The 12,463-nt window shown below is 35.3% G+C and overlaps 1 protein-coding gene across 1 annotated transcript; it reads right to left on the bottom strand.

The window, feature by feature from the left end:
- Nucleotides 1–1,253: 1,253 nt before the first annotated feature.
- Nucleotides 1,254–4,992, bottom strand: LOC131636070 (VAMP-like protein YKT61). The gene is made up of 6 exons (XM_058906719.1): nt 4,651–4,992; nt 4,267–4,367; nt 3,346–3,450; nt 3,099–3,164; nt 2,589–2,675; nt 1,254–1,576 (listed from the first exon to the last, which is right to left on the bottom strand). The coding sequence occupies exons 1-6, from the start codon at nt 4,841–4,843 to the stop codon at nt 1,526–1,528; spliced, it is 603 nt and encodes a 200-aa protein (XP_058762702.1). The 5' UTR covers nt 4,844–4,992; the 3' UTR covers nt 1,254–1,525.
- Between the last annotated feature and the right edge of the window lie 7,471 nt (nt 4,993–12,463).

Raw genomic sequence — 12,463 nt, forward strand, 5'->3', positions numbered from 1 at the left:
TATTAGAGTGAAGATCCATTTTGGTCCCCCACAAATCACACATGAGTCAAATTAGTCCTTCACAATAAAATAGACCCAATTTAATCCCTTATAAAATTTAACCGGATCATATTAGCCCTTTTGTTAATATTTTTTTCAAACCGATTTTTTTTAGTTTTAAACCGTGACTGGACTGCCACGTTGGATTTTATTTATTTTTCATTTTTTAAATACTAAATTGTTTTTTATTTTTAAATTCATTTTTAAACAATTATAAATTAATAATATAAAAAAGCCAAAATTGTTTCTTATAAGGAGTTAAACTCAGACCCATGTGGTTAATCTTAAACAATTCTAAATTTAAATTACAAAATACAAAATTTGTATCAATATGGTCTCGAACCTAAGTCCCTTCAGATTAAATGACAGTCAATTTAATATAATATAAATTGATTTGTCTATTTTGTAAATGATAGTCACTTTACTAACAATAAAAATTGATTTGTTTAGTTGTTATTGATAGTCACTTTACTAACAATAGAAATTGATTTTTCTAGTTGTAAATAATAGTCACTTTATTAACGGTAGAAATTGTTTTGTCTAGCTGTAAAGTGAAAATCATTTAACCTGAAGGAACTTGAATTTGAGACCTCATAGATAAAAATTTATGTATAGAATTTGATAATATTAGTAGAAATCATAGAAATTACTTGTTTAAAAATTACTTTATAAAAAATAATTTTGTCTTTTTTATATTATTCATTGATAACGGTTTAAAAATGAAATTAAAAATAAAAATTAATTTAATATTTAAAAAATAAAAAATAAAAAATTTAACGTGTCAGTCCAGTCACGGTTTAAAAGTATGAAAAGAACCGGTTTATAAGTAGGAAAAAACGGATTTGAGAAAAATATTAGCAGAAGGACTAATATGATCCGGTTAAATTTTGTAAGGGATTAAGTTGAGTCAATTTTTTTGTGAGGGACTAATTTGACTCGGGTGATATTTGTGAGGGACTAATATGGGTCTTCACTCTTCATATTATTATATTTACTATTACCACATTATTAAAAAAGTCAGTGGTGGGATCAATTTTAGAAATTTTATAAAAGGAATCAAAATTGTAAAATTAAAAAGACATAAACCTAAATCTTAAATCAATTTAAAATAGGACCACTACCATTAAATCAATTAAAAAAAACCTAAAGCAGATAACACGATAGATGAGCGCACGTGACAATATCCCAGTACATATTGTAGTAACTTGGAATGGTTTCATCAAAGTAGTTTTATATGCAAAACACTAAAAATTATCGAAGTATCACAAACAAAGTAAATGAGAATGTTATTTTGCCAACACACTGAAACCTTTGGCCAATATTTCGTTCCCGTATGCAATACATATAACCGGGAAAATCACAGAATTTCACAAAACAGACAATGGAGAGTGTTATAGACATACGAAGCTATTTTCACCCTATCCAACAGCATCAACGTCAGAACAGGATTCAGACAAGCTCACATGATACTGATGGTCTTGAAAGCTTACAATATTGTACAGCACTGGTTGGTTTTCTTCGCTTGCTTGTAGAACATCTGTTTCAAATGCCAGAATCATATTCTTGTGTCAGCACAGCATAGTAAGCGAAGAGGGAAACAAATTTCAATTCATAGTTAACTGAGAGTTTCTCATGAGCTGCAACCAACTATGGTATTCAAAATATTCAAAATAAATCACATTTCTTTATGCATCAAACAGAATTAAATATTTAGGAAAGGAGAAATTGTATGGCCGGCTGATTGCTATTGGTTTCCCTCTGAAAAATTAGGAGTTGCCGCAGCAGCATTAAGAGTTGACGCTGAAGGAGCAATTGGCTCAACAGCATAACTATTCAGCAAAACTGAACTCCTTGATAATCCATGTCGGTGACATTGCCAAGTCCCTTGCAGCACTGCAATTTGAGATACTTTACAACCAGGTGGTATTAATAGGTTTCTGGAGTCTATTGTCGATAAATAGAAAGAGGCTCAATAAGACTCTAATGATCAGGTTATGTGGGCCAATACTCCCTTTCAAGAGTGGAATTACCATGTACACAGCAAATTGGAGGGAATGTTAGGGGAGAGAGACAACAGATATGAAATCTTTCTATAATAGGGAAGTTCAGAGAGAGATGGTGTGCGTTCTTCTCATTTTTGGGCATGTAACCTGGGTCCTTTGAGAGCATTAGCTCTTGCATTTATTGCAATATTCTCCTATATTCTTTAATATTACATTCTCACTTATTTAGATAGGAATTAATCCTATCAGTATCGGTATTCTTCCTAAGATAATTAGTTTAAAGCATGAATGCAGTCTTGACTTATGGGCAACAATTATAACACTGTCACGGCTTTCAATAAAAGCATTGCAAAAAATCTAACCAACAATGACATTAATCACGGGAACGAAATGCAATATTCATTGAACATGCTTATTGACCACATACACCTAAGCTTTGGTAAACCAAGAGTTGGAGAATTAACAGACGTCTGAATATATAATATGCATGCATTTATGGGAAAATCCCAGAGGGCAAAGTTGTAAAATAGAAGCTGTATCACTTACCTGCGACGCTGCACTCAGATCAGAACTCTTCTCAACTAAACTGTCCAGCTTCTCCCCTCGTGCAAGAACACTATCAATGGTCTTGTGCTGTTTACAACAGAAAATCATATGGTGAGAGAAAATAATAAAGTCAGTCATGGATAAACACTACATTATGCAGTTCTTAGAAATCTACACTGCAGAGAATCAAAACAAGCCAATAGAGTGAAGAGGAAATGAGAAAAGTCCACTCACTCAAATAAAATTAAATGTATATTACTAAGAAACAAACATATTGCCAAAAAGTAAGAATTACAGCAACGGAATTATTGCTAACCAGCTGACAGACATCAAAATCTATGTCACATTGACATCACATCATGGTGCTAAGAAATGATAAATTTGCAACATAGCCTATCATTTGTTGAGTTAAAAAATGAATAACTACATGACAGTAAATTTAGAAGACAAGAGATACAGGGAACCTATATGCTACAATGCAATGCAAAGTCTTGCATGCTTAATGCTTACAAGGATGATTTTTGTTTCATCCAACTCCCTCTGGATTCTCATCAACTTGTCAGCCTCTGCAGGATCCTGAAATTTGACAGGCACATAAAAAAAGGAGGGTTTGAGTCAAAAGCCATCATGTAAAAGGTAGGCCAAAAGAAAAAAAAGGCTTCTTTGAAGCAATTTTGAATATTGTGCACATTTTTAATAGAAAATCAACAGCTCGTCTAGCTGAAGTCAATATAATGAAGAAAAGGCAATTACATGCCTGGAATTTCACGAGAGCATCATTCAAATAGGGCCATGTTTGAGTACTGTCTTCCTGAATGGTTCTCCATGATTCACCAAAACTTTTTTGATATTCATCCAGCACCTGCAAGACATCATATTTTATTACCATCTAGTAAAATGATAGCATGCATCAGATACATTCCATCGGATACAACTTCTTAACTTCCCACCCAAACATAAAGAGTTAATTGATCAGTTATGGTACAGATCAATACTAGGCGCAGGCAGAGTTACATTGACACATAAAGACAAACAGAGGTACAGATCAATACTAGGCGCAGGCAGAGTTACATTGACACATAAAGACAAACAGAGGGGAACAGATGTTCAAACATGAGATCCTCGTTACCAAAATTGAAGGATATAAATTATAAAGTCCCACTGGGATATATCATATACGATGGCCAAGGCACATTGCCAAACAAATTGTTTTCATGATTTCATTAGATTTGGAATTAATGCAACATATTCAGATTGTTAATTTGGTAGTAGATACAAGTTATAGAACCGAAACCTATGACCTAGACCCTGCAATTAAAATTAAAATCTAATAACTGGTTGTCACTAATTTAACGGTTACCTTCGTGAGTATGTTCACAAGGAAGATGATCAGGTTAGTATGATATCAAGACAGTAAACCATGACAAAAATGGAAAACAAAGAGTGCGAGTCTCAAGATATCCATAAATTAGATAACTAATAAGACATAATTTTCTCTATTTACAAAACAAGACAATTTTATAATCTTATATCCTCGGTAGTTCGGGAATCGAGCCAACGGACCTACCAAAAGTGTCAATGCATAACTAAAGTATCCTCAGCAATACCAGATGCATAATATTCACGGCAAAACCAAATGAAGCAACATTGAAACTAAACACCCTGCTCTGATTCTCACCTGGCTGAGAAGAGAAAACGCACTTCGAACTGGATAGTGATCATCCATAAATCCCACTGCACAGAGACCATTTTTGTTGTTGTACGCGTGCACCTTGTACTCTGCAAAGGTAAAGAAACTTCCAATCACTCACAATTTTGATAACAAAAAAAAAAATTAACACATCTCTTTCCCAAAATTAACTATCACAGGATATGAAAACACACGATCACATATCAAACCAATAATGCTATCTCTTACACGAAAAGAAATAATAAAACAATAAACAAAAAAGTTGGTTAGGAATCCGATCCAGACAGATCAATGAAAAACATAATTCAAAACGCGCGATTTGCATAATTCGATATCCGAAACCCTAAGATTTCGAATTCCACGGAATTAAACCTTCGTGTTGAACGGATTGACGCTGGCCTGCAGGGGTACGATTGGCTACGGTGCGACCTACGAAAACGATGAACTCTTTGACGCTGGAGCGTTGAAAGTAACCGAAGTGACTCACATCAGAAGCGTTAGCTAGAAAAACCGATTCGGAACCGTCGCCGGTGGATTTAAGCACAAGAAGCGCCGTGATCTTCATGTTTTCTCTCTGTATTCTTTCTGGAAACTTTTTCGCGGCTTTGTTTTGTTCTTGTTTTGATTCGTACGCAGTCGGTAGAAGGAGCTGTGGTAAGGGGTGAATGGTAATTGACGTTAGGACTTTTATACGGTGCGGAAGCGTGTCAACTACAATGCTGAAACTGCGGAGCTATAATATAACCAATGCGTGTCTCATCGTAAGGGTATTTTTGTACTTACACGTGGGTTTGTCAACATGGGTAAGAAATGAGTTTGATTACATTTTTCTTATCCTCTTTAAGTTTGTCTTGATCTTCCTTTTTTAAATTCAAACGGTTTGAATATGAAATAGAAAAATTATTTTTATGAATAAAATAAAATAAAATCAAACTTCTAACTAAGCCAAAATTGTATGAATTTGATATGTGAACATTGATTTATTGAATGAGGTAAAATAAAAGGATCAATTAAGGTAAATATTTTTAAGATAATTTTTAATTTTTCTATTAAAGTAAACAAAATTAATTTTTTTATTAAAGTAAACAAAATTAAAAATAAATCATTCCGAGAAAAATATATAGTGATTTTATATATTTTTTATTGTGATTAAAAAATTATTGTATGTTCCTAAAATATCATAAAATTGATTATATACAAATTAAAGAGTTTTATGAAATACAAATTTATATTGATTGAAGAATGTCTTAAAATTAGGTGGGTGAAGAATATCATCATTCAATTTTTAACGAAAGAATTTATTTCTATTTATGTATTAATTAATTGATATATTTAAATCAACAATTTAAAAGTTATTTTTAAAAATTTTATAAAAAAAAATGTTTGGCTATAAAAGGATGAAGACTAAGACCTATTTGTTCTTTTCTTTTATATATATATATATATATATATATATATATATATATATATATATATATATATATATATATATATATATATATATATATATATATATATATATATATATATATATATATATATATATTTAACCACTTCTCATGTGCTTGTTATTTTTTTAATTTGGTCTAACAGAATATCTCCCTCAGATTTGTATATTTGTTGGTCTTTTGCTTCCATTTATGTACATTAGAAGAAATTTAAGTGGGAGCATAGCATAGTACAAAGAGAGTGGTGAGAGTATAGAGGAAAATTGAAATTACCGTTGGTGATATATTCGTGGATTATACTTCATGACATATAGTACTGTGCTTAAAATTGATTTATCGACATGATATGTCGATATGAAAACAAACATAAATTTATATTTTTAAAAAATAATTAATAAAAGAGAGAAAAATTAAATCAAATTTTTATATTAATTAAGTTCATAAAATGGTTGTAATATACTAGTAAGTGAAAATTTTATTTTTATATTTTAATTTATAATAAAATTGTGATTGATTTAAAATACAACCTTTTATTGATTTTAAACCAATACAAGAAAAAAAAATTAAATAACCATGTTTAATAAAAAAATTACCAAAAAAACTATGTTTTCGGGGTACTTACCAAACTGTCTAGGTTTGGGTTGAAAAATAAGTGAATGCGCCAAATGAAATGGCGCAAATGTACCTTACATGTCATTCCAAATGGCGCAAATGATGAAGAAATTAGGGCACATGCATGTTAGCCAAACCAAATGGCGCATGCACTCCTCATGCAACACATAGGCGCCATTTCATTTGGCTCCTATGTGTTGTGCCTTTTTTTTTTCAAAATTAACCCGTTTCAGGTATTTTCACGCAAAGTTTTTATTTCCGGTCTTTTATTTTCGTAAAAACGTATGGTAAATCGAGTTTGTAAAATTCTTATTAACCCTAAAATAATGTTTGCGTCGTCGATTTCGGTTTTTTACTAAAGCACAATTTATTGATGAAAGACTGAGGAAAGGTTACAAGAGTTGCATGCGAAATTGATACATTGTCGTAAAAAAAAAATACAGAGTAGATTAAACTTGTGACGAGGTCGAGCCACGATTTGGGCATCTTTTTCTATTGTATCCCACCTGACGACAAATGCTGCATTTTCTTTCCATTTTGTCGTGGACGTCCATTTCGGTTCTAATCCGTGTACTATTGGGACAACCCTTTTTCTTTCGCCGCATTGCGTCGTTATGCCAAACTACCTCCCCATCATACTCAGGCCAGTAATCCTCATTGGCTACCACTGGAAACGCAACACTGTAAACTCGGAGCAATGTCTGAGTCTTGTAAATTGGAGACAGTAGTGATTTTGCGTCGCGGTGCGCAAACGCACATGCAACTATGACATGTGAGCAAGGCATACGAAAAGCTTGAAACCTTCCACAGTCGCACCAATCTTCGTCCAGCAGAACCCTATACTGTTGTCTTGGCAAACCCTCATTGTGGTCAATTGTTTTGCGCACACTAAACGTGCGGTTGAACCGGTCGAAAGAAGTTACTTGATGAGTGTTTGCTTTTGCCGATTGCTGTTGCATAAATTTCATGCAACTATCACTTAACAGTTGACCAGATTGTCTAACATCACCCCATTTCCTGCCTCTCGTTGAGAATAGCGAAGCCATCCTAAAGTAGGTTGCCTCCACTAGTGTTGTGATAGGAAGGTTACGAATGCCTTTGAAAACTCCATTCATTGATTCCACCAGATTTGTCGTCATATGGCCCCATCGCACGCCTTGGTCATAAGCCCTAGTCCATTTCTCCCTAGAAAGGTTATCTATCCAACTTCCTGCATCTGGATTTGTCAGTGCAATCTCACTCCGATAATGCTGGAATGTGGGTTGGGTTAATGCATAACCAGCATTGACCAGAGCCTTTCTGAGATGTCTGTCCTTGATCTCCCGCATGAAGTTCTGGGCGATGTGGCGAATACAATAGACGTGTTTTGATGGCGGGTCATGCCATCCGTTTGCTGGATTATTATAAGCACTCTCAATGGAAGCGTGCCTATCAGAGATTAAATAGATGTCCGGCTGAGGAGCAACAAGTTCTCGGAGGTTCCTTAGAAAGAAACTCCAAGCCGCGGCAGTTTCACCTTCAACAATTGTGAACGCCACTGGAAAAATGTTGCTGTTCCCGTCCTGTGCAACCGCCATAAGCATGGTTCCTTTTTATTTACCGTATAACCATGTTCCATCAATTTGAAGTATGGGTTTACAATGTGCAAACCCCCGTACGCAAGGTTTGAACGCCCAAAATAGCCTATGGAATATTCTGTTTCCTTGGATAGGGTTTCCATCCGGGGCATGCGCGGGCAGTGTCTCTAGAATAGTAACAGTGCCAGGTGCGTAACTTTGATGCGTAGTAAGGTAGCGGGGAAGAATTTTGTATGACTCCTCCCAGTTGCCGTAGACTATCTCAATTGCCTTTATTTTTGCAACCCACGCCTTTCTGTAAAATGGAGTGTAGTTGAAGGTTGTAACGATATGCGAGATAATATTTTTGACCTTCAAAGACGGATCAGAGCTTATGAGAGGCAAGATCTCCTGGCAGATGAGATCGCCATTGAGTTTCGTATGATCCTGGGAAGTGTTAGGGTTGACACATGTGTGTTGTTGCGTAATCGACCCTATTTTCCATGCATTACTTCTCTTCCTATAAGAAGCCAACAGTCTGAAGCCACACTCTGGATTCTTACAAGTGATTACATACCATTCCAGGTTTGAACGATCTACTTCAAAATCAACGTTGTGCGCCATGTGCCATTTTTTTATTGTTCTAAGACATGCCTCCTTAGAAGGAAACTTGTCTCCTTCCTTTAACTCATCGTCATTTTGGATGTACGGTGTGAAGAAGATGTCGGATGATGGTTCGTCACCTTGAAGGTTCAAGTTACTCATATGTGCTGGAGATGCATACACATGGGCTGGAGGCACCGGAATGTGTTGCTCGTCGTCGGATTTCTCGTTGACCATGTCGTCAAATTCAGTTTCCAGATCTTCTTCTTCCTCGTCTATGACATCAACCTCTTCTTGCTCGTTGACTGGTGGGTCTATAACTTGCGACTGGACAACATGAGTTTCTTGTGTCCCATCCTGAAGAGTAATGTACAGCTCAATGGAATCCAAGCCAGAGTATTCGTGGGTAGTAAACATATCTTGCAGGTCTTCGTCATTTGCAATCTCCATCTCATAAAACTTGACGGTGTTGTTGTCATTGAAAGAGGGACATTGGTAAAAAATGTTTGCAATAGGACCCATTGCAATCTTAGCGTGTACTCGCTGAATGAAGGATGTAAAGGTGGCTCTTTTGCTTAACAAAAATGGCACAACCTGAGTGTTTCTCATTAGGGGTGGGAATAGGCCAGGCCGGCCTACAGGGGCCTATAGCCTAGCCTACTTAAGGCCAGGCCAGGCTAGGCCTATTTGATAAAAAGGCCAGGCTTGGGCTTTTTTAAAAGCCTATTTAATAAAATAGGCCAGACCTATGCTATTAAAAGAGCCTATAAAGCCTTGTAGGCCGACCTATATTTATATATATATATTAAAATTAGTCTAAATAGGTTGGCCTATATATGCATATATATTAGAAAAAGCGTTAAATATATTGGTCTATATATGCATATATATTAGAAAAAATGTTAAACAGGTTGGTCTAAATGTTCTTATATATGCGACCTATAAGGCTTTTTAAGTAATATGAATTAATTGAAAACATTAATAAGAAAGAGGCTTTTAAATAGGCTTTCAGGTCAGGCCAGGCTTTTAAAAAGGCCAGGCCAGGCTGAAAAAACGAGCCTATAGTAGGCCATAGGCCAGGCTCAGACCTTATAAGTTTATCGTAGGCCAGGCCCAGGCCTTATAAAGCCTAGCCTATTCCCACCCCTATTTCTCATCACAAAACCAGCTATTTCATGTGAGTAAGTCTCACCGTTTAAATGGGCATGTACAAGGTATTGGGAAGATGAAGCCATTTTTTCGGGTTAGTGTTTGGGTGTTGTAATTTCAGGTCAGAGTAGGCAATATTGATTGTGTGTGTTGTAATGTTTAGAAAATATTGGTTGTCTTATATAGGGTAATTCTTACAGCTTTGCATTGTCTCAAGACACACAAACGCTGATATATGTCTGTCCCAAGATTCCAAATTTAACATAAAAGACAGACGCACGCTGATCTATGTCTGTCACAGGATTCCAAATTGACGAGACTAGACAGACGCACGCTGATCTAGGTCTGTCCCAAGATTCCAACATGACGCGACTAGACAGACGCACGCTGATCTATGTCTGTCCCAAGAGTCCAACATGACGCGACATGATCACAGGATTCCAACATGAATTGGGGAACACAATTATAAAGAATAAAATTATAAAAAAATTGAAATGTGTGTTTTAGAAGTGTTACTATCTCTATAATTATTTATAAAAAATTAAAAATGAAATAAAATCATTTTTTAATCATATTTTAGCGATGTAAATATACACGTTCTCTCTTTCTTCTCATTCCTTCACTCGACAGTTTCAACTTTCAACCATTGCAGGCTCAGAGCCCCATACAATGGTGAGTTTTTTTATTCTTGTTCATAAATGATTTTCCTATCAACGATATTCTGTTTTTTTTCTCTTTCTTTCTAAGTGAATTTTTAGATTATTGTTTTTCTTTTACTATCTTTTGTTGAAATAGATTGATTTTTTTCTTCTCTTGGTACCGTTAAAAAAACAATGGGGTGAGTTTGAAAACAATTATAGAGATAGTGGACATAAAAAGTCACGACGTGACTAGACAGACGCACGCTGATCTATGTCTGTCACAGGATTCCAAATTGACGAGACTAGACAGACGCACGCTGATCTAGATCTGTCCCAAGATTCCAATACGACGCGACTAGACAGACGCACGCTGATCTATGTCTGTCACATGATCTTCCTATCAACGATGTTCTGTTTTTTTTCTTTCTTTCTAAGTGAGAAAATTATATATTCTTAAATATATATATATATATATATATATATATATATATATATATATATATAAGATTATATATATATATATATAATTTATATATATATATATATATATATATATATATATGTATATAATCTTATATGTTAAAATTATGTTCAGACAACCACAACTAACACAACAACCACATTAATTTTAATTAAATGATCCGGCGTTTGCAACACAAAACAACCGGTAGAACACGATATTAAACTGCAAAAAAAGAAAACAACCGGTAGAACACGATATTACATTGCAAAAAGGAAAATAAAACAACACTTAATCTAAACTACTCAAGAATCACTGCAAGAACAAGTGGATTTTCAACGCCTCGGTTAACTTCTCCACTGTATGTCCAAAACATTAGATCCACGTCCACATCGTCTTTCACACGATCCCAATAATACATGTACGTGCCTTCTGGGTTATTATCCGTCAACGTAATGTATGGACAACGATAATCTATCTGTTTAACTTTCCTGGTTGGACCATCCAGTTGACGAAACCCGGTGTTGATGGCTCTAACAATTCTCTTGAAATTCCAATGAGGGTTCAGACAAACCCGCATGTGGCTACCTTCCTAAAAAAAAACTACAGCCCAAATTGAATTCATTTTTAAGTGTTTGCAGTAAGAAGAAAGAAAGAGTTAATACTTCAACTCCACACCCACACCTCTATTTATAGAAGAGCAGACTACTTGTGGCAACTTTTTTTTAGCGGGTAAATATGGCGGGAAAGATTTTTGTTAATTATTAATAACTTAAATACTCATTGGCAACTTTGTAACGATAAAATATCATTTCATTGAAATATGCTAAGAGCATTTGATTGAACGGTACAGAAGTTACAAAAATGATAAAGAAACTGCGGCATCTAGGATATTACAACGGTTAAATCAATGTCTTCTCTGTCCTCCATCATCCGAGTGCATTGAATGTCGTCTTCCATAGTCTCCCACCAACGTTGTCTTTCAAGAAAAACACCACCCCTTGTTCTAAGCCTCTTGATAGATCTGATTTCTTCGCCGGGACTGTACTCCCCGTCCAAAAACCTCAGGATTGTTCTCTTAAGTTGGTCCATGGAATGTATATTCCAAAACATAACCTGCATGGGAGGTTTGACGGGGGAGAAAATGACGTGCCCGTTCCTTCGACGATAGTCCGGTTGATAGGTGAACCGCCTCATAGGTGGTGGAGGCTCAGAGGTCCGGTGCGTGCTATCTGGCCTTATTCGAGATCTCATTTTTTTCATGTGTGTAATCTTATGCACACAAGAAACCCTAATTTATAGAGGGACGGCCGCCTTGCTTAAGGTCTATAGCACAATTAGGGTTTCCTCTACAAGAAAAAACGTAAACCCTAATTTTCAAAAAAAAAGGGTGTGTACTAATGCGCCAAATGGAATGGCGCATTAGTTGTTTTTCTTAACTGGAATGCGCCAAATGGAATGGCGCATTAGAAGGAATTTTGAAAATTTTTGCCATTTCATTTGGCACATATGTATGGTATGTGGTCCCCACCTGGTCCCCATTTTGAAAATTTTTGCCATTTCATTTGGCGCATATCTACTCTACTCTAACTAAATCATTTAATTTGCGTTTTAGATTTTGCGTGAAAAAAATGGACTTCACAAAAAATCCGCGGTCTAATATCACAATGTACCGCCAGCTGATTGATCACCTAGGACCCCATCAAGTATTATCTC

This window comes from Vicia villosa, linkage group LG1 (assembly GCF_029867415.1).
Source record: "Vicia villosa cultivar HV-30 ecotype Madison, WI linkage group LG1, Vvil1.0, whole genome shotgun sequence".
Classification (NCBI taxonomy): domain Eukaryota; kingdom Viridiplantae; phylum Streptophyta; class Magnoliopsida; order Fabales; family Fabaceae; genus Vicia; species Vicia villosa.

Coding starts and splice junctions, on each gene's coding strand:
- LOC131636070 (XM_058906719.1), bottom strand. CDS start 4,843: ATGAAGATCACGGCGCTTCTTGTGCTTAAATCCACCGGCGACGGTTCC. Junction 3,165..3,345: donor ATGCTCTCGTGAAATTCCAG/GCATGTAATTGC, acceptor GTCAAATTTCAG/GATCCTGCAGAGGCTGACAA. Junction 1,577..2,588: donor ATCTGAGTGCAGCGTCGCAG/GTAAGTGATACA, acceptor CATTTGAAACAG/ATGTTCTACAAGCAAGCGAA.